General features: G+C 40.1%; 2 protein-coding genes across 4 annotated transcripts; one reads left to right on the plus strand and one right to left on the minus strand.

Annotated features, from left to right (window-relative positions):
• Positions 1-211: 211 nt before the first annotated feature.
• Positions 212-10156, minus strand: mpp1 (MAGUK p55 scaffold protein 1). Of its 3 annotated transcripts, none has more exons than XM_085420176.1 (12): positions 9824-10156; positions 6730-6858; positions 6559-6637; positions 6301-6386; positions 6109-6177; positions 4721-4917; positions 3962-4065; positions 3799-3879; positions 2800-2880; positions 2498-2700; positions 993-1067; positions 212-911 (listed from the first exon to the last, which is right to left on the minus strand). In XM_085420176.1, exons 1-12 carry the CDS (start codon positions 9944-9946, stop codon positions 735-737), a joined length of 1404 nt encoding a protein of 467 aa, XP_085276302.1. In that variant the 5' UTR covers positions 9947-10156; the 3' UTR covers positions 212-734. The 3 variants fall into 3 exon arrangements, with proteins under 3 accessions (XP_085276302.1, XP_085276304.1, XP_085276303.1); XM_085420178.1 differs by lacking the exon at positions 9824-10156 and adding an exon at positions 7598-7806; XM_085420177.1 differs by lacking the exon at positions 9824-10156 and adding an exon at positions 6991-7122.
• A 3910-nt stretch (positions 10157-14066) lies between these two features.
• tmlhe (trimethyllysine hydroxylase, epsilon) lies at positions 14067-22797 on the plus strand. The gene is made up of 7 exons (XM_085420180.1): positions 14067-14792; positions 14911-15087; positions 21186-21465; positions 21585-21704; positions 21793-22029; positions 22139-22277; positions 22423-22797. The coding sequence occupies exons 1-7, from the start codon at positions 14672-14674 to the stop codon at positions 22552-22554; spliced, it is 1206 nt and encodes a 401-aa protein (XP_085276306.1). The 5' UTR covers positions 14067-14671; the 3' UTR covers positions 22555-22797.
• Positions 22798-23158: the final 361 nt, after the last annotated feature.

The following is a 23158-nucleotide window of genomic DNA, read 5'->3' on the forward strand; positions in this document are numbered from 1 at the left end:
CTGTTATGCTGAACCAATTTAGGCAGAAAAAGTCTAGATGACACCGAAACAATAAAGACTAAACCTCGACTTTTATATTTCGGTTCAAAGACACCCTTTCATGTTTGTGATCCAATGAAGGGAGATGACCTAACGACAAGCAAACTGTCAAAATAATTCCACGAAAGGTCTGAGAAACAGCTTTTAACGTAAAACACATTCAAAGACTCAATTGCAACAGAGATGGGAGATTTATTCTTTTGTTTCAAAGTGCCTTTTCTAGTAACATATGAGGTATACATTTTTGCGAGGCTCTAATGATTCAGCGAAGGGTTTTCTGTGACAAACAATGATATATGGCACTACACTCACAGCATGAACAATTTCAGGATGTGCCTGTTAAAACTCAGTTACGTCAGAGTGAGCATTTCATTCACAGTTATCGCCCCGTTTTGCTTTTTTTTACTTTCCAAATAATCCCAAAGATGTGCGGCACCAAAACTTCACCAGTTAGTCCCTGAAGCACAAAGTGTCTAAACAGCCAAAAAAACCATCCCTGGTGAGGCTCTCGACTCTCTGAGATAACCCTGTCTACATATTGCTTCTTTTTAAAAACGCAATAGTGCAAAAAAATCTCTGTGACAATTAACATTTACCTAAAAGTAAGCCCACAGACATGTGGGGCATTGCGTAAAGGAGTGATATTGCACTGCTATTCGACAAAAAGAAGGTATCATAGTGGTGCCAAACATCTTTCAGTACACCCATGACACAGGCACCCACTGAGGGGTGGACGTGGCCCGCTCCATGGCCTCCTCCACACCCTTAACACTTTCATCCACGTCGTTGTTGATGAGAACCACATCAAAGAAGTGTCCATATGTGCTCAGGATGGCGTCTGACTCTTTCTGGATCATCTGCAGATTTTCCGTCTAGGAGAGGAGATGTAGATGATTAGCAGTTTGTGGTTGGGAAATTTGGGGATTTTAAAACACTTGGATAAGATGTAGTACCTGGGGAGCGGTGTTGGTCGGTGCAATGAAAACTACCAGAGGTGCAAAATCAGCTGTCCGCAAGAGTTTCAAGGTCTGCAAGAAGGATTTAGTGGTAGTTTAGAAGCACGTACATCAGTGGGACAGCTTATGTTGAGCAGTTTGAAGAAGAATTTGGAGAGGCAAGGCGGAGATGGTTTAGACATGTGCAGATGAGGGAATATGGATATTCTGTACAAGAAATGTTGAATATGGAGCAGTGTGTCTACTATCTATGTGTTGGTGTTGTTCCTGTATCATCACAACAACGTTAGTTTTGAATCAGCGTCGCAACTGAGCAGTTAAATTGTTGTGATGTCATTACACTGCAAGGTGGACTTTCAAGTTTGGTTTGCTGTTAGACAAATTTAGGTTACTCACGTTGCTTCACCAGTGATAGTTTTTAAAAGCATAAGCTAGCTTCTTGTCTAATGCTAACTGAATGCTCAGACAACGTCATTTGTCAGTTGCGATGTTGATCCTGAACTAATGTGTTGATGATGTAGGAACAATGACAGCTTCGTCCAAGATGGGATATCAGATCATGTAATATGAAGCTGCCAGGCAGAAGGAAAGGAGGAAAACTACAGAGGAGATTTGTGGATGCATTGCAGGAGGACATGCAGAGGGTTGGTGTGACAGTGGAGGATGCTTGGGATGGGGTGAAATGGATTCAGATGATCTGATGATCGGCTGACCGCTAAAGGGAGCAGCCGGAAGAAGAAGAACTGATGAAGTACAGCGCATTTCACACATTTGATACTTTAAACATCCTCTAAACAAGACAAGATAAAGGCAAATATGAATTGTTTTTGCAGTGCAAGAGACTGACTCAAAGCACAGAAGGAGCAGCTTTTCCTTCACTTGTTAGCCCAGTTTTATTTGAAAAATAATTTGAAAAATGAAATCGTTATAAAAATCATACGTTTACCTGTAAGGAGTGTGAATTTCATTCAAAAAGATGCCTTTTGAGTCATTATTTAACAAAAGGGGATTTTAGGGGATTTTTAATAACTACTTCAGTCTAGACTATCCTAAAATATACCACATTATCACTTCTATACACTGTGCTGCATGAATATGAGTACAAAAGCAACTCACTGCAGGAGAATATAAAATTATCATCTTTGGTTTGTCAAAGGTGGATAGTAGGTTTAGCAAACACAGCTATAGCTACTGAAACAATAGCTAATAATATGACTGCTGAATCTGCACCATATTACTTTAACAATGTGGTTAGGTTAAAGGGCAAAAAGTTAGATTGGATATGCATTTTCTTTCCATTTGAGTGAAGCTAATTCATGTAGGTGAATATCTCAATTCTAAAGAACTTTAAGAAAACAAAAAAGCTCTCAAATTAAGCATAAAAACATTTAGTGAGTTTATGCAACTCTGAGAAATGGTAAAATAGCACTCCAGGGCAGACACAGTATTCTTTATTTAGATCAACTGCGTTGATGCTACATGAAAAGAAGTTTGGCGCTAACCTGTGGTTCTATATCCAGCAGAGCGATTTTGCCCTGCGTGTGGATCTTCTGAATGGTCTCAATTTTGGTGCCAAACATGAAACCCTGGAAGCTGCCATACTCCAGCAGCTCATTTCCAGAGATGCTCTTGGTCATGGCTTCATGGGAGATGAAGTAATATTCCTTTCCATTCTCTTCATCCTTACGTTGGGGTCTGGTGGTGTCTGCGCAAGAATGAGAGTTAAGAATTAGTGAGAATTAGCCCACGGATGGTAACAACCTGCACCACGTTAGAGGAATAAAAAGGCCATCAGTCTACTTACGTGGTGAAGGGTATGAAAACTTCTCGGGGTATCGTGTCAACAGTGCATTCTTAATATGACTCCTTCCAACACCAGGTGCCCCTGAGAAAAAAAGGCAGAATTAACAAAACAGTGCTAATTTTTTAAGGAAATTTTAATCAGACCCAAACTGTGCTAACTATGCTTTCATTACCGTTGATTAAAGATATACTTATATGCAATTTCAATGAAGACACAATCTATGTTATTTTAACTTCTTGCTAAAGCATATTAAAGTTACTGTTACTTAACACATGTGGGCTAAAAGTGTAGGCTCTCAGCTATTGTAGTCCACTATTTTACAGGGAATCAGAGCTAACTGGACTCAAGTGACTCAAAACGGTTTGATAGACACATCTGAGCTATTCCTGTGTTATATCTCATTAATTTAAGCAGGCAAATAGTCTACAGCCGATTCCAAGTATGGCATCTGTTTTTGGAATTTACTGTTGTGAATCCACAGCATATATTCAAAAGGGCTCTCGATGCAAGTAAAGCAAGACATCCTTACACATCAATAGCAGTAGCATTAAGCGTGGCCTAACAGCTCTCACAACAACAACAACAACAACAAAAAAAAACCCAGACCATGCTGGCAAAATGTATCATTAACAGACCTGGCAACCCATTAAAGAAAACAGTGGTGAATAATCACAGGATTCTTTTGATGCTAAAGACAAAAAAGCTGCACAGCTGCGCACAGCTGCAGTAAAAGTCTGACAAAAAATCGCAAACAAAGAAAATTTATTCTTTAGTTATGATCATGGGTTCCAGACTTCAGGCCTTCATTGCCCACAGAGGATTCTGGACAATGTTTTAACAATGAACATCTTATTATTTCTGAAACCCAGGAAAAAAGTGACTGATCTGAGGACTGTGCACATTTTCTGCATCTTGCTTGTTTTATTTCCTATTGCGGTGATGTGGAAAGCAAAAGGCAAAGGTTACAAACTTATAATATAACTGAGCTAGGAAGCTTACCAATAAGGACCAGTGTTTTCCTTTGAAAAGCTGGGAGCCGAACAACCTCCTCATAAGAAATCACATCCAGCTGGTCAAAAACTGCAGAAGAAGATTATTTTAGGTCGCACTAGAGAAGAAATGAATGAAACTGTGGGACTGAGAGTTGCAGTGTTCTACTTACTAGAGCTGTGTTTAGCTAGGTACTTGTCCTTGCACTTCTTTTTCTTTCCAAATGGACTGCAGGACTGAGTGCCCTCTTTGGCCTTGCTTTTACTGGCCACCCTCCTGCAGGGAAAACAGGTATTTAAGTTAGCCTGAGAATATCTGGTACAGTTCACTCAGTATTATAAATCAGCCACGACATTAAACCAGCAAACCTAGATCATGTACATCCCTAACATGATGTCAAAAGCGCTCTGACCACATGGGGCATGGAAACTGCCATTCTTAAGAGGATCTTGTGGTTTTCTATCAATAGATCCTTGGGGTCCAATGACTTGAGAGTTTGGGTTTTGATGGACTGAGCTTAGCCTGGCAGAACCCGTGAATAATTGTTTTGGTTGAGCTTTGGGCAGTTTGAAACCCAGTCAATCTGGACCAGTTTTATTCTGGTGGTGGGGTGCACTGTACTGTTTGGAGAATGGAGATGCCAGGCAGGACACTTTCCAAACAGAACATTGCAGTAATGGCAGGTATGCCCCTCCCTGAGGCTGGAGGTTTCTTCCTGTTAAAAGGGAGTTTTCCCTTCCCACTGTTGCCAAGTGCTTGCCCATAGGATGTCATCTAAATGCTGGCGATTTCTCTCTATTATTGTACCTTACCTTACAGTTACGTTAAAATATAAAGTTCTTTAAAGCAACTATTGTTGTGATTTTGGCGCTATATAAATAAAATACAATTGGATTGATTTGTGATGTGATTGGTATATTAAAGAGTTTACCATTCTTGGAGCTCTGGAGAAGGTATGAGTCCAGCAAAGTCAGTAGCACTGCTCTCCACTCTGCCCTGCCACCAGTTTGGATCCTGCTTGTTGATGATCTGAATGATGTCCCCAGTCTGAAACTTCAGACCTGCCTCTTTGCATGGGATGAGGTCATCTGTGGCAGGGTCATAATTGAACTGAGCCCTCATGTACATCTGGAGATTGTGAACAAATCTTATTAGTTCCCCTGGCAGTAAAAGAACTAAAGATTTACAGTTGGCATTATGTAAGGTACTACTGATAACCTGCTGACCTTACCAGAGTGTTCAGTTATCACCCAACACTTATTTAAGGTCAGCCGGGAGTAAAGTTCTAATCTGTAGAACTTAATAGTTTATCTGAAGTCTACGATTCTGTGATTCTACTGATAACTGTGAATTCACCCTGAAGTAGAATACTAGTAAACAATTTCATGATATGATCTTGGACAGCTCCTTTCAAACTGTGGACATGGCTACATTTCTAACCAAGGGACAAGGTCTACTTGTGCGAATAAATAACTGTAACTAAGTAACTGTTTGTTACTTTTTATATCTCAGGTTAAAATCCAAAGGGTGCAAACTATGAGGAAACTGTCAAAGATCATAGCAGGAACACATGTAGGGTCCCCTCAGCGTAAATGATTACTAATGTTAGTAGAGTCCATGAACATGTATTTGTGGTTTCCCCAAGAGACTCCAGTAGAAGTTTACACAAGCTTACACCCCAAAATGTGCACAAACATTGATGCACTGGAGTGATCTGGGTCACCAAAAATGCTGTTCTCTGTATGGAAAGCATATTAACAATGCCTACATATTAATGCAGTGCAATCTTTAAAGTAAACTGCCATCACTGACCACAACAGGGACGAACTTTGATGCTGAAAAAAGAAATATATGTCAATTCTTTTAAAGCTATTTTAAGTTGATGTCGTCTGTACTTAAAAGTATGTTACAGGGCAGCCATTTTTATGCCACAAGAAAGATGTAAATGGAGAGACATGCTGTGGTCACTAGATGGCAGAATGAAACACACTACCAATGTGTTTCATGTCAAAAAGCAACAATGAGTGATGTTCTTAACATTAAAGCTAGGTTTATAGTCACCTGGTTTGTTCACTGACTAACAGCAGATTCACCTAAACAAAATCATTGTAAGCAAGTAAGATGCAGAAGAAAAAGACTGCGAGAAAAGTGACCAAACTAATACTTGACTGTGCTCTAATATGACCAGAAAAGCCTGCTTTCCTGGATTCACTCATGCAAATCTCAAAAGTCTCTTGGAGAGAATAAATATGAATCAAATTATTCAACATAAGCATCACAACACTAAAGCTGTGCATAGTCTGTCGGTCGTATCGTTACCTCGCAGATTCGGGATCGACTCTTCATGTTGGGTATGATTTTCATCGTGACGACTCCATTGGTTTCTCTCTGTATGTAAAATAGAAATGGATTTATGTTTTTATAGCACTGCCGAGTTAAAATGAAGTGCAAAAACTGTGATTCAGTATAGCTCCAAACATAAATGGAAGGACTTAAGAGCTGGTGGCTTACCAGGATCTTTTGTAGCTGATCTACAGTTTGGTTTGTCACAGTTTTTCCATTGATTTCTGCTATTTCATCTCCTTCGTGTATAGACCCTGAAAAGACAAAGAATGCAAACTAGATGTCTTACTGATCCTCCAGTACTATAACAACTAATCAGGACATCAGATAAAACTCCCTCGTGACACACTATATTAATATCTTTTCTTGCACAATTCCTGCAAACTGTAAAAAAACAAAACAAAAAAACAAAATGTGCTGAATCACCTTGTCTGTGAATCATCCCTCCATGCAATATCCTGGCCACCGTGCATCGCTGTTTCTCGTTCAGTTTCAGAGTGACCCCCTACAGACACAGACCACAGTCAATGAGGAGGAATCATTTCTTTCAAATTTAAAGCAGGAGTACTGAGTGAACAGTCGAGGCTGATTACATACCATTGGCTCTGAAGCACTCTTTTCAAACGCCACTTCTTTCATCCTGGGAACCTCTGTGCAATTTCTGTGTCCAGCACTGCCGTTGGTATAAAAGTCAGCCCCCTGATTCTCATAGTTTTGCATAGCTGCCTGTTAAAATGAAGAAAGAAAACAAATGAATCACATGACATCACAGGAAATGAAATTAACTAAAGAACAAGAAGCCTCCCATTATACAGGGAACCGAATTCACTATTCTGTCAGATCAGATCATTAGCTTACTGCTCTTTCTAATAACGGCGGCGGACACTTTCTGCCCTCGTGAGCACAACAGCTACGTTTCCTTTGCACTTTCAACATATGTTCAAAGTTGAAAATTAACCAGACATTAAAACACACTTCATTAACCACGTCCACTCATCTGGTCCACCAGGTTCGTGTGGTCATGGATACCAGCAGTGTGATGAACAAAGCACTGATGTAGCAAAACGAATACACTACGAAGCATGCTGCTTGAATGTTTGCTACAGAAATCAAATGTGTAGATTTGTGCTATTCTTTTACACCAAAAGCGTAGCAGGACAACCTCGTCTGAGTTATTTCCCGAGTGTAAGCATCGCCGTAAAAGAAGAAATCCACGTAGCTCCCCTGACAAATCAAGACACTACGGAATTACATTAAATCTACTGAGTACAAGATAAGATACCACGTAATGACTCTGTGAGAGTAAAGTGCCCTCCAGGATCGGGCAATGAGTGCACCATATCAAAGCTTTTATAATTTGTTCACTTAACTGACATCAGAGAGATGATTGCCTGCATCAGCAAACTTTCTTGCGTGAATATGACACATCAGCACTGCTTCAGCAAAAAAAAAAAAAATTATCTACCTTCCATCATCAGCATTACAATAATCCAATCGTTATCACTGTCCACCTCACCAATAGCTTTAGCTGCTCTAAAGCCAACTCTGGGTTTAGAAACTACTCCTGCACTGATGAGCATCCAGTCAGGTCACTTCTCTGTGAGGTGTGATAGTAATTCATCAGCTGTGTGTGCTGTTAGCCATCGGGAGTGTTGAGCACCAGGAAAGAGTGAAAAGCTGTATAAGAAATAAATAAAAATCTTGATATTCCGATACACGATATGTATCTTCCCTCTCATTTCTTTTCACACACAAAAAAGAATCTGCAATAATGTCCGCTTACTCACAAATCAGCTGAACGTGTCTGAAGAAAGGAGCAGAAATGTCTCTGATCTCTTGAGGAATTAGATTTAGACTAGCACTAAAGGGTCATTTTAATAAAACCCACCTCATCAAGATGTTGACAGTGAGCTCTGTCAGCTCCACCACTTGGAGTGTAACAAGATCAAGATTTAATTAAAGGTTTGAGAAATGCTTCAGTAACTGGAAACAAGCTATCCTTCAACAAGTATGGTCAGGTCATGGCCACAGTTTTAATGCTGGTTTCAAGTTTGGAGGAGCATCATGGTAAAGAAAGAGTGTTCAAAGCGGCGGCTTGTCTCTTCAGGGTGAAAAACAGAAGGTGACAGGCATGTAGAGGAAGACCATCCGTGCCGAGATAAATTAATTCACCATAAAAATCTATATCAGTAGTTCCATTTGCTTTTCTGCACACAGTTGGGTTACTAATATAACACAGAATAGTTGATTATACTTTATCTTTCTTACATGATCTGCTGTTTTTAACTAAAGGAATATAAATCATCAGCCCTCCCCAATGAAGGGTTTACAGGTTTTTGTTTTCCTTCTATTGATCTCTTGGAGAAACACAGTAGGAGATTAATAGTTGACATTTGAACACTGTGTGGTTAATGAGCTTTCCACAAAAAAGGAGGAAAAAAAGGAGGAAAGAACTGCCAAAAGTTCTGCGTGTCCCTCTTATCAACTTGCCTCAACTTGCCTTAAGACCTTAAATGCCTTATTGTTTATCTAAGTAGGGCAGTACACAGTTATTAAGCATGAGATATTAGAAGCATAACTCAGTGCAAAGGAGCAAAAAAAGGGAAAAAAAGTAAGAAAGAAAGACACAAAATATGATTAATCAGCCTTAAACACACCATTTAAGATAATGCCCTCGTGACCTCAGTTAGAGACATGCTGATTAACACAGATCAGAAAGATATGTAGGCAAGATTGCAACTCAAGGCTATTGAACTGCAAACTGCTGATGTCAGGAATAAAGTTTCCTCTCTTTCACATTTCCCTCAGTGGCTCAGTGCTGACTTTTCAAATTCTGAGAAGGCACCGGTCTCCTGCTGGAAATCAAATCCAGGTCTAAAGTGTGCCAGAGATTTAACTCTGGCTTTCTCCCTTCCGACATATTCTAAATGTTTTCTGGGACATCTTTTCAGTCATACTTATTAGCTTAGTCTTTGTTAGAGGCAAAGACAGTATTTTCATGACATACTCCAGGATCTTTAAGGGGAGGAAAATGCAAACAAGTTTAACAGTGTGCTTGGCAGTGTGGTGTAAACAACTTTTACTTGACTGATTCCTGAGCAGAGGCTCAGGGTAAGCTGTAAGCAAAATTACACAATATGTTTCAAAACTGTACGAAGGCACAGTCCCAGAAACGACTTCACAGCTGACATGTTACTTCTTTATGATCTTATTGCCGCTCTTAAATGCGTTCATATCACTATAGCCCAGCTGGTTAGTGAGACAGTTCATACTACTCTGTGAAATACAGGAACATAGTCTTATGATGGCTAAAAGAAAACCAACAAAAAAAAAACCCCTTCCCTAATGTTTTCCCCGAGTTGTCAAAATACTTGCGTGAATTTGTGAGAAATGGAGAACTGAAACTGCCACAGCAATGTCTGCTGATTTCAAGCTGAGGCTGACCGATAGTGCTGAGCAATGAAGAAGCTGCTAACACAGTAAAGATCTAAATGTTCTTTGTTTAAGAGATCAACACATTCAGCTGCTGCAGTATGAAAACATAAACGGGTCTATTCTTAGAGATCTTGTTCGGAAATAAACAACGATCACATGTCCCCGTATCTGCTTCCCGGAAGCAAATAAGAACAGCGAAATCAGAGGGGTCTAAATAAATTAATAAGGTATATATATACAAAAAAGATCATCTTACCTTGTCAGACTTTGGTTTGTTTTGAAGGAGCTGCTCCAGGTAGAGATCGGAAAGGGCTGTCCGGACGCTGTTCACGGACTCCAGTGTGACAGTGGGATCGTTTTTATTGGATTTTAACGTCATCTTTCCCGTTAGATAAAAAAAAAAAAAAACATACACAGTGAACTCGATTTGCCCCCTCGATCAAAGTCCTCAAGACACTGGCCACAAACTGCTGATAAGGAGTGACTATGAGATAAGTCACTGTCGGAGATAAAAGTCCAAAGATGTGATCAGCAGTAGGTGAGGTTCATGCGATAACTACTGCAGGGACACCGCTGACAAAGCAAGTAAACATGCATCTGACTGCTGCTGTGCTCTGAGGGGCTGGCTGCTGATGCGTTCAAGTTCCCCGTGCGAGCTCAGGAATCTCATTATTAAAGTTATTATCACAAAATGAGCGGGAATCAGAGAATTACAAACGATAATGTAGCGCTTCTTATTGTTATTTTCTTTGGATATTTCTACGTTGGCATCGTATATCCCTATTGATCTATAGGCTTTCTCTAAACTGCGATGTTTATTCAAACATCATCTACCTATGTGTCACAAAAACCCTTTTAAAGATTCTTTGTTTATTTTTCGTTTTATTTTTTTAAAAAGAGTACAAAAATAATTCAAAACCGGTGCTAAATAAGCCTTTGGAATCTGATGGGCCAACACGGAAATCAATTTCCATTTTGAGCCCCACAAAATGCTAAATGTCCCACAGGCGGAGAATGCAACATTACCGCAGCATTTTCAGCAGGGCTACCCTCTCAAGCTACAGAGAAGCAAAAAATAACGTAGTCCCGGTGATTCCAGCAGCTAGCTTGCAAGAACTTCAGTTTGGAACATAGTGTACCCAGCTGCAGTGTGATAGTCTCTCTGTGCTAATTTAACAAACAAACAAAAAATAATCAGTGGGAAAGTCGAGTGATCCTATTACTGATACATTACTGAGTGATTACAGATGACATCAGTGTTGCAACATGCACACTGCATGTGATTAGGTTTAATACAGTGCAGCTGTGGGAGACTGTGAGCAGGAAGCCCCGTCCTTAAATGGCCTGTCTATTTCCACTGTGTACTCATACAACATATACAAGCATGTATGCAGTCTTTTTGACAGGTGAACTGAGGGCTGGTTCACAAAAACACATGGATTTCATCTCCTTTACTGTTTTAATGAACTTTAAATAGATTTATATTACACCGCTTTCAATTCAATTCAGTCTCATTTATATAGAAAACAAATCACTATATCTCAAGGAGCTTTATATTGCAAGTAGACTACAATAATAAATAGAAAACTCGAATAATCAGAAAACCCCCTAGCAGCAAGTCTTGGGTGACAGTGGGAAGGAAAAACTCCCTTGCAAAAAGAAACCTCCAGCAAAACCAGGGAGGGGTAGCCATCTGCCGTGAAGAGAGCAGAGAGAGGATAGCACAAAAGACACACATGGGAGACAGCCAGAGTTTAAAATTAACGATGAAATACAACATGGAGAGTGAAACAGAAGTGAGTGAAGAAGAAACAATCAGTGGATCATGAGAAGCCCCCAGCAGTCCGGAGCTATTGCAGATTAACTAAGAGAGGGTTCAGGTTCACCCAAACCAGCCCCAATTTGTTGAAATAGGAACATTTTAAGCCTAATCTCAGAAAAAGAGAATGTGTCTGTCTCCCAAATGCAAACTGGGAACTGATTCCACAGAAGAGGAGCCTGAAAGTTGGCTGAATCTTCTTCCCCTTACCGCCAACCAGTCATGGCAGATGGCTGTCCATCTCTGAGCCCAGTTCTACTCCATTTAAAGGGAGTTTTTCCTTCCCACTATCACCAAGTGCTTGCTCACAGGGGGTCATCTAATTGTCGGGGTTTTCTCTCTATTATATGGGGTCTTACCTTACAATATTGGTACATAATGGTGCTATATCAATAAAGCACAATTGAATTGAATTGAATTGAATTGAATTGAATTGAACAGAGAGAATAGCCCTGTACACTCAGAATTCATCCTACTGCTTCTATCAGCTGTCACATCATGATACCCAGCTTTATTAATTTGTGAAGCCAGAAGATACAAATCAACTAGCTAAACTATAGACATCTCTTAAAGATATAAAGGTCTGGATGACATCTACGTTCCTTCTTCATACTTTTCTCTTCTGATCATTCTGATACAAATTAATCCTGGTTTTATCCATAATTTTTTTTTATTCATTTATTTTTCAAAAATATATATTTCAGATGCTTCCTGGCAAAGAAGATGGGAAATTGTCCTTAAAAGGTGTGTACTTCTCCACAATGGAAATCTTACAAACTGGAAATCCATCCATCCATTTTCTTCCGCTTATCCGGGGCCAGGTCGCGGGGGCAGCAGCCCAAGCAGAGAAGCCCAGACCTCCCTCTCCCCAGCCACCTCCTCCAGCTTGTCCAGGGAAACACCAAGGCGTTCCCAGGCCAGCTGAGAGATATAATATCTCCAGCGTGTCCTGGGTCTGCCCCAGGGCCTCCTCCCGGGACCAGACAAAGAGTGATTCAGAGGACCCCTATGAAAAGACCATCGAGGGAACAGTTCACCCTGCCCGGGATAGGGTTAGCGGGGCCCCGCCCTGGAGCCACGCCCGGGGAGGGTGCCCGAGGGCGAGCGTCTGGTGGCCGGGCACAGCCCGAAAAAGGGACATGGGCCCATCTTCCTGCAGGCCCACCACCCGTAGGAGGCATGTAGGGGTCGGGTGCAATGTGAGCCGGGCGGCGGCCAGGAACAGAGGTCCTGGCGGACCGATCCCTGACTACCAAGACTGGAAATTAAAAGATTAAATTAAACCATATTAGACTTTCCAATCATTTGAACCATATAGAAGTTACCAGGCTATTTCATAATGTGGAATATCACGATAATAATTTCATGTTATTCAAAAGTTTAGATGGATAGTGAAGGCTGATGGGTTTGCAGTGTTGTGGTGGATTGTGGTAAGTTAGGTCGTGGGTAACTACAGAGATATTATAAAATAGAGAGCAGTGAAAGAACTGTGAATTGTATTGGAGACTTTTGTGACAGCAAAGATGGTGATAAAAGTTTTAAAAGTTTATTTGAGGACAACATCAGAAAACATTTAATTTGATCAAATTTGACTTGACATTATATGCAGTTTTTATTTCATTAAAATAAAAGTTAAATGAAAGTGCCCAGATGTTTCGGCATGTCTGCTGACTAACGGAACTTGCTTCCAGAAGGAGTCAGCAATCCGAATATAAGAATTCCAAGTTTGACCTTCATCCCAGCTGTTTAGAGTCGTGTCCCATCTGTTGTTTCTGTGTTGGGCTAAATAGTGCATTTCTGGTGTTTCTGTGTGTTTTTTTTATGTGTGACATCTTATATTATTAAATAAACTGTAATCAACAGGATTTATGAAGGGTTATTATATTTTTAAAAAGGACCTGTTTTTAAGGGTTTTTTTTTATGTCTCTGCAGTGTTGTACCCCATTATAATCAACCCAGTCCTTTTTGACCACTCAAAATATCTTTATAAAACGATTCTTTTTTTTTCTTCTTCTTTTTTTTTTTTACATTTATTTTTATTTATTTTTTTTGCAATTCCTGCCCTCTTGGGCTGATCTCTCTTAAAAAGCCATTTTTAATGTCAGTGATTTTTACTGGAATAAATAAAAGAGTTATAAAAGTATTTTTAACAACAAAAAAAACAAAAAATAAAACAACAACAAAACAGATTGCGGCTTCTACATTGTGGCAGGGATATTGTTTCTGGCTCAAAGTGACTTGATATCATTCATGAAAGATATATTTGACATATGTTTCACAGATTATAGGCCAACAAGTTATTTACAACAATTTAAATACGGACAAAAGTTATTTGGCAAATACCGGAAATCACTTTTTGGAACTTAAAGTTCCCCACCTGCCAAAACCCTCTTGTATATGCAAAGTATAAACAAACCACGAGCTGCCAACTCTTTATTGCGTGGCACAAAAAAAAACGTGTAGTAAACAGGAGGCAAGGAAATAGGTATTAAGCCAGCTAATGAGTTTAAGCTCCCCGATGGAGTGCCAGTTTCAACTCCAGAGGGAGCCAGCAAGCATGTTTCTATCAGCTGTCCACTCACTAACATGACCCGGACTCTTACAGGTCGGCAAGCTACATTTGGGCTTCATTTCTGTTTCTCCTGCAGATATCCATCAGGTTCATAAAAAGGCTTCCTATCGCCGAGCTGGAAAGTAATCTTTAAACGGCGCATTTATTAAAGGTGGTAAACTGTGCCATCAAAAGCTCTGCCATTTAACACAGATGCCCATCCATCCAATCTTTTCCGCTTATTCAGTTCAGGGCCACCGGGGTCCTGAATCCTATCCCAGCCGCCAGGGGACTGTGGGTTATGATAAGTAAAAATAACTTCGTGTGTTTAATTCAAATTAAAGTGTGTAAAGACGGCGGGGAAGCAGATCCGGGTTCTCTGATGTGGTTGAAATCCAGAAGATGGCAGTAATGCAACTTCACTGATGGTTACAAAAGAGAAAAGCTCAAAGAAGAAGAAGAGCCAACTGATGGAGGAGTGCAGCAACTCTGCAGGAGGAGTCGCTTAATAATTAATTTGGACTTTTACGCCATGCCAAGAAATTTTTACAAGTTTTAAGACTCTCTTGTGTGCAAGTGAAGGGCTGACGGGAGAAACACACACCAGCATGCACAAAGCACGCCGCTGTGGTTTTAGTTGGTCGGATTACTGCTGGGAGGCTTAACGGAAAACCATTTTAAATTTTGGGGTTCAGTTCAGTTTTTTAGTGCATCTCTGTGTGTTTGCACCTGAAATGTTTTGCAGATTGCACAGGAGTGTGCTGAGACAGGCTCAGCTTCTGCGTGGTGTCAGCAGGAGCACGGCTTTGCCACGGAGGGCTTGTGCTACTTTCCGCACACACGAGCAGTGTCTTGGTGGGTTTAGCTGTAACCTTTTAACCCGGTTTGCGCATGCCTGGTTTTGTTTGTTTGTTTTTATGTTATCAAAAATTTCGCTGTTAACCCCCTGAACACATATTTCTGAAATCACCAGAACTGCACTATGGAGGGACGCAGATGCATTTTAACTATGTGTGGCTGCGAGATCACTGCCTCTCTGCTGCTTCGTACAACTCCAAAACTAACCAGAGGAACCTGGACACTGGGAGCATAGATCTGACTATACGTCCCGAAAGCACACGAGTGGAAGAAGACCACCTTGTTATCACCTGTAAGTGGGGCACTATAAGTGCAACAGTGGGTTGCACAGGCGGGTGGGAGAGAACATGATGAAAATTGACTTTAAATTGTGTGAAGAACTAAGACACATTGTTGAAGTGCAACTTAGTATTATTTTTTGAAGGATGGCCATCATCTGTTTTCTAAATGGAATCTTCATTCAATGTGGCCATTTCTGTAAAACAAAATAGTTTGGAAATAACACATTTTCTTTAGTTAAATTGCATTAAAATGGCACATGCTAAACGCAGGAGCAAGGTTATTGAAACTCAACTAAAACTGAAGCTAAACGTGTAAAAACATTTTAGTTTTTTTAGTTTTTATTTTTTATTTTTTTATTTTCACAAATAGTACATAATTACATAACATAATACAGTGTACAATTCAAAACCAAAAAATAAACAAACAGACAAATAAACATAAAACAAACAAACTGATAACTAAACACACAAAAAAACAAAAAACAAAAAACCCCAGCTCAGTTCCATTACAGTTTAAACACTCAAGAGAATCCTTGTAACATAATATTAGAAACATCAGGTTCCACATAGTTCAAGTATGGTTCCCACACCTTAAAGAATTGATCTGTTTTTGAATGCAATATACATGTAAGATATTCCAGTGGCACTAAATCCAACACTACTCTTTTCCAACCTTTAATAGTTGGTACTTTTTCATAAATCCATTGGAGTAGTATATTCTTCCTTGCCGCATAGGTGAGAACACAGTACAATCTCCTATTATTCTTGGATATTAATCGCCGGCTGGGGAGGCCCAGTATGAGAGACAGAGGGTCCATCTCCAATTCACAACCGAAAATCTTCTCCATTTCAAATAGCACATTAGACCAATATTCTTGCAATTTCAAACATGACCAGAAGCTGTGAGTTAGGGTACCAATTACTGTCTTACATTTAAGGCACATGGGTGAAAGGGTAGGATTATATTGATGTCTGCGAAACATAGATATGTGCATTCTATGTATAATTTTTAACTGTATTGCTTTGGTACGATTACAAACTGATATTGATTTGGCGTAACTCCAGACATCTTCCCACTCCTCATCATCAATTACTATACCTAATTCCTTTTCCCATTTGCCTTTAAGCCTCTGTGACGTCCCTGAGAGTACAGAATATAAAGCCTTATAAAATATCTTCACAGGTACCTCTTTGTCTGTTAAAAATAATAATTTTTCAACAGGAGAGACTTCATGACTCTCACTAAAGTTAGTACTATGCAAAATATAATGCCTTATCTGTAAGTAACGGAAAAAGTCATGCTTGGGGAGAGAATATTTCTCAACCATTTGGTCAAATGGCATAACTACATTATCGGAGAATAAGTCCCTCAGTCTCTGAATTCCTTTGTTCTTCCATTCCTTAAATCCTATATCAAACATCCCCGGTTGAAAGTCAAGATTATTCACAATAGGAGTAAACATAGATGTTAGCTTCAACCTTCCCTCAATTCGACATACAAAAAAAACATTTTAGTTAACTAAAACATAAAAAAATATTGAAAAATCAAAAATTAAATGAAACAATTAAGTAAACTACAATAAAAATATAGAAGAATCGTTCTTCGTTTTAGTGTTAGTTTGGTAAAAATTGTATTACAGCTTGTCTGATGGGGGAGCTGATAGACATGTTTATTGAGACTAGATGTGTACAAGGCTGGCAAAACTTTCCATGCAGTAAACACTAAACTAAAACAAGAGAATCCATCTCTGGAAACTTATTGAAACTAAACTGAATTTAAAACAAAAATTCAAATTGAAATAAAAAAAAAAATCTAATTAGAAAAAGCAAAGCTATAACAACTGCCCAGGACCGGCTCGTCTGAAGTTCTCTGCACAGCCAAATATACTGTAGTGGTCTTTGCCCCCTGGCACATTGTATTTGTGTAAAGATTTACTTCATGTGCAGGTACAGTAAGGCTTAGGGTGTAATTATCCAAAGGAGAAAAACATAGACAGTTTTAGTTATATACCATAAAATTGATTTACACGTACAGGGAATGTTGCCTAAGCTGGCTTTAGATAGCAGCCTTTATCAGCAGTCACTGTTGTAATATTCTGTCTCAAACTTATGAATAACGTGTTCATAATCTGCTTCGTGAGCCACCATTATCTTTATTGCCGCTCGTCCATTTCAACATAAAACACACCCACTTTGGTGAAAACAACCACTCCCCGTTGCCACTACGGTGGACCACAAGGGACAGTAAGCACGGAGTGCAAACATTATCAGCAATACAACAACTGTCAAATAAAAAGATGAGACCAAGACATACCTGTGCTCCTCCTTTAGTGTTTTCTGCTGACCCCTAAAAGCTAGTTGAAGTTTGACACAAGGAAAAAAACCCTAAATTTGTCATTTCTGCCTGCATTCCAGTCTGCTCTGGAACACAACTGAGAAAAAGAGCAGGTTTATATTTTTCTGTGATCTCCTGCCCAGAACTCAGGGGGAGGATCGTGGGTTTCTCTTCCTGCCCACCACTGAAGAAACCCTTTCCATGCTCTCTAACACCTCATCTTCCACATAATCGCCCAGCTACTGTAGACACAAGCCATTGCTCAGCTCACAGTGCTGTTCCCCAGAGAGAGCCCCAGCAGGGCGAGCTAGCTTAACTAGCACAAAGCACTGGCTAGCTGGAGTCATTACTTATTCTGTCTGCTAAGTGGAAAAAGTCAGGTGGGATTTAGTTGCCCTTGCTTTGGGAAATCCGAAGATTAAATGGTCCTGCAGATGCCAGGTGTGGACCAGTGGAAACTATTCACTCCCTCTGCTCTAGTTTGAAAAAATGTTAATCTCTGACCCATGGGACTCAGACACAAGCTGGAATTATTCACTCTTTAGTACAGGAGTCAGTGTACAGACCGGGAAACTCCATCTTCCTTTAACCTTTTAAGAACATAGCAGTCCCGTCAGAGTGTTGTAGAGCCGAGATCCCTTTTCTCTGTGGGAATCTCTCTGGATTATACTCTACCATTCATTTAAAAAAAAAAAAAAAAACAGACTGTGCAGCTGCTGAAAAATACTCTCACTATGGTTTTATGCAGGCACAAGAGTGACACGGTGTCTTACATACAGTGACATATGTGGGTGTGGCAACCCCATGACAGCTGCTGATGCAGGCATTCTTGCATGCATGCCTCTCCCTGTTAGTGGAACATATTCAAGGTCAGCTCAGTTTCTGAGCATGTATTCTGTTTGTGAACAGGGGGGCTTTCAGAGTTAGGTTAGCAAATGCTAAATCACAGCAGCACATGGACCGCCTGCTATAAATTTTGCGTTCAGATCCGAGTCAGGTAATCTTGAGAACCCCTCTGCTATTGTACGCTTGCTTGCACTCTGGTGGCAACAGTCAATATTTTGAGGCTTCCAGCAGTTACTCGCCAAGACTTCCTGTTTGTTGTTATTGTTCACAGTACAGCTAGAATACAGATCCATTTAAGATAAAATGAAAAAGAAAATACAAAGCAAAATCATGGACGGACAATAGAAATTGGTGCTTAAATGGCTGTTTGGCTCAATGGCTTCCTGTTTTGCACCATACATGGGCTGTTTTCCTGTATTCTGCCAAAGTCCACACAAGCTTAATTAGCCTAGCGAGCAAGGACTACAAACAGAATCCAGAAAACTTCTTCTATGACTACACACATTCTCATGTAGAGTCTTTATAGAGAAAATTGTATGTAATAAGAGTCCCTGCAACTCATTTGCTACATATGTACGTACAGACGGAGGATTTTACAGGCCTCTTAATGTCCTGCAATCCTGTATGTATACTGCCTAGCTGTCACAGGGCACAAGAGGCAGGGTACACCTTGGATACAGTCATGGAGACAGACAACCATTCACTCAAACTGTTTTAAAAATGTCTAATTCAGCCGATAATTTATTTAATAATGCGTTCTATCTAACACTTACACTCTGATTAATGCATTGGGAGCAACTCGGGATTCACTATCTTGGCTAGCAGCATTTGACTGGAGGAGCCAAGGATTGAACCACCAACATTCCAACTGCACTGTAAAATGTAATATTGTGTTTAATTAAAAATATTAAATAGGCTGAACTCAGTTTTTATCAATTTGTTATTAGAGCTCGATTTAAATACTTTTTATGCAAAAAACTCTGATAAACTCAATTTATTTGAGTTGTCTTAACTAAGTAAGATGGAAGTTTTGCTTCTCAGTGCGGAAGGATGAAAGATGTGTTTTGAAAATGCCCCGTCACTACCGTCCTCCTCCCTCTCGGATCAGTCCGCATGTTCATGGTGCCAGCATTTGTTGAGCAAACCTGGAAAAGCGTCAGCTCAAGATATTATTGTTGTCATTGCTGTGAATCTTTACCCGATTCACTGACTTGGTTGAGTAAATGTTTGCCTCACAGGCATTCACACTATTGAGATCCTGTTTCTCTTTATTCTTTATCCTTTATTATTCTAGTTGCTCCGTTTCTTTGCCGCTTAACTACTCCCTCGGTTTTCACCGTTCGAACTTTAAACTGTTCTGCTATTTCTGCTTTCGACTGCTATATCTTTTGGTGATAATAACTTTTATACTTTTTGAGATATTCAGCTTTTTATGCCATTTTTTTGGCCCATTTTACTGTCAGAGACCACATTATCAGTGTGATCACCAGTTTTGCTTGCTGGGCTGAGCCATGTTTTAGCTCAGTGAGATGAGCAGCCGTTCTCAGACCAGGAGGGCAGGGTTCGAATCCCGCTTATGGCAACATTTTCTTCAGAATCAGAATCGTGTGTATTGACCAAGTATATGTGCAGACACATACAAGGAATTTGGTTCCGGTAGATGGTGGCTCTCAAGCACAGCAATGTAAATCTCACACACACACACACACACACACACACACGCGTGTCTATATATACATTACACATGCATACACATACATACACAAAGCTGTGTAAACCAACTATAAATAACTAATCTAAACTTATATACATAAAATACAGAAATGAAATGAGGTGGAATGAATACTACAGAAAGTTAACACTTCAACTGTTTAAACTCCTTTCCACACAAATTTCAGCTTTTTCACCTCTTTTTAGCAAAATTTTCAGTTTTTCACTACTTTTCAGCACAAATTCCAGCTTCTTAAGCTTTTTTTCATCATATCTTTGTTTTGAGGCCAGAACTGGTTAGGCGCAGTGGGCAGCACAGCTGCCGTGAGTTCTGGTGGCAAGGGTTCGAGTACTACATGTGACAGATGCTGCACATCTTCCCTGCTTGCATGTAATCTCCTTTCTTGACACTCTTCAGTGTAGTCTTTCAAAAAAAACAATACGCCAGGAGTTAGCTGTGCTCGCGGACTCTTATCAAGCCTTGGCCTCCCGGTCAGCTATTCCGCTGGTGGATAACAGAGCTCTCCGAAAACGTGGAAGCACTTTTGCAAATATGTGATATTTTGATAAATTAAGTAGATATTTGAGCATTACACAGCTACATTCTCGGCTGAAAATATCTTAAAAGGTTCGTCTATGCTCTCGTGTCAGGTGCTTCAGTAGGCTACTCATGCTATTAACAGCGGCCGATAGTTTTTACATATTACTGTAATGTTCTTGTCTGCTTGTTTCAGAAAAGTGAAGAGACGGGAATATGTCCATTTCATAAAACAGCCACTCGCTTCAGCCGAGTCCGACATCTTCCGCTTTAGAATACGACTACGCAGCAAACTGGCGCAAGATGACGCGCAGCTGCACTACAGCGATGTTAAAGCGGCAGAATTTACTTTTACCTTTAGAAGATAAATTATTGAAATTAAATAATGATATTCAGCGAGTTTAATTATTTTACAATGTATCGCAAGTACATTGTAAGTAACTGTAATTAAAATACCTAAAAATGAACAGTAATCAGTTACTCTACTTTTTCAGTGGAAAAGTAATTTAATTACAGTAACGCGTTACACCCAACACTGCTCATAGGGGATACTGTACTTGCACATAGGATTACATCATTATCTGAAATGTTTATTACAGGAAGTAGAATCATCCAATATAACCTTAAAGTAGAAATCTGTCAAAGTCAGCTTAACCTTATTTTGCATGTCTATGTTCCAGGGCCTGGTGGTCACATGTCCAGGTACAGTCTCAGTTGGCTTGCTGAGAACAGCTTTGAGAGAAAGTACCAGAGTACAGAACAACCGCGCATCCTTTGGAATTCAGACATCTATAAAAATGCAAACATAACCTCATCCAAATGGGACACGATCATGAGCTGTGATGACGAGCTAAAGAAATTTCTTCAAAATTATCTTCTGTACGGGATCGCGTTTATAGACGATGTCCCAACCACAGTGGAAGCCACAGAGGCAGTAACCCAGAGGGTCAGTCTAATCAGGTATGCTTCTGTTGGCCTACAGATCACATTCTCATCTTTACGTTAACGCTTCGTATCCAGTGGCATCGTTCAACCAGCTGTCTGTTGATTATCCTCAATTTCATCTGTTTCTCACAAAGGGAGACTACCTATGGCAGAATGTGGTGCTTCACTTCAGATTTTTCCAGGGGAGATACTGCCTACAGCCAGTTGGCCCTGGACCGTCACACTGACACCTCCTACTTTCAGGAACCGTGTGGGTAGGTGCAGCAGAGATGGGGTTGTTGGTGTAACGTTGACTTCTCATGATTATGTTTGGATATTTGATGCTTCTGTTCGTTATGGCAGAATCCAGGTTTTCCACTGTCTCAAGCATGAGGGAACCGGGGGAAGGACGCTGCTTGTTGATGGGTTCTACGCTGCAGCAAAATTACGTCAGAGCTCACCTGAAAGCTTTGAGCTGCTTGCTCAGGTGCCCGTCAAGCACGATTACATCGAAAATACCGACATGCACCAAAACCACATCACAGGCATCGGCCCCCTGCTCAACGTGTATCCTTGGAACAATGAAATGTATCTTATACGGTATGTTGATGCTGAAATTTAGTGTAGTTTTTATTTTTCTGATGTTGTGTTCACTTGTTTAGTGGTTGTCCATTTAATTAGCGCAACTGATGTATTTACGTATTGACAGATACAACAACTACGATCGATCTGTGCTAAACACAATCCCCCATGATGTGGTTCAGCGCTGGTACGCAGCACATCGAGAGCTGACCACAGAGCTGAGGAGGCCAGAGAACGAGCTATGGGTGAAGCTAACTCCGGGAAAAGTAAGATATGTGCAGGCCACAAAGTCAAAACATAAATGCTTCTCCGAGTTCCAACTAAAATGAATTCGTAGTCAAGTCACAGGACAACTTAAATGTCAGTGTTGCTTTATAATCTGAGTGTTTTGCCCTGTCTTTTCCCCGTAAGGTTGTTTTCATAGACAACTGGCGAGTCTTACACGGGAGGGAGTCTTTCACTGGCTCGAGGCAACTCTGTGGATGCTATCTGACCAGAGATGACGTCCTCAGTGCTGCCCGCTGCTTCGGGCTCCAGGCCTGAACGTGAAGTTTTCTTCACTTGACTGCCTTATCACTCTGCCCACAATACAGGTTTAATTAACACTGCACCGATACTGCTGGAGCATGTTTTATTTTGCTCTTCTGTATTTTTTAATTAACATTAGATTTTTTTTAAGCAGTTTATGTGAAGTTAGAGTGTGAATGTGTCCCGAATTTGACTTGAAACAATGAAATGTCTTAATCCTCAAATGGCTTCCAGTTATTAAACTGTGTCGTGATGTGTTGTGCGTTCAGTGTTACTTCTACTTCCATGTGCTGATCCTGTTTTTATCACACAGCATATCCTCGACACTCTCACAATACTCAGTAAACACAGCCTCTGACACTCATGTGACAAATCTTGAGGCACTCTGGTGATTCAGAAATGTTTTATTTAATCATGATCTGTGAAGTTTGCATGTGATACAAAACAAATTGATGGTGTAACTTTTTTACATTTATTACTTCTGTTACTACTGAAAAAAAAGGTTATTTAAAAAACATTTAAAACACAGGTTATGATAAAAATCAGAAAAAAAGACAAAACAAAATCACAGACTGAGCTGGTTGTGCACATTAAAGTGGTGCGACCTCAGTGTTAGGAA

Source organism: Rhamphochromis longiceps, linkage group LG10 (genome assembly GCF_057381845.1).
Source record: "Rhamphochromis longiceps isolate RC_006_pf linkage group LG10, R_longiceps_female_GT1.1, whole genome shotgun sequence".
NCBI lineage: Eukaryota > Metazoa > Chordata > Actinopteri > Cichliformes > Cichlidae > Rhamphochromis > Rhamphochromis longiceps.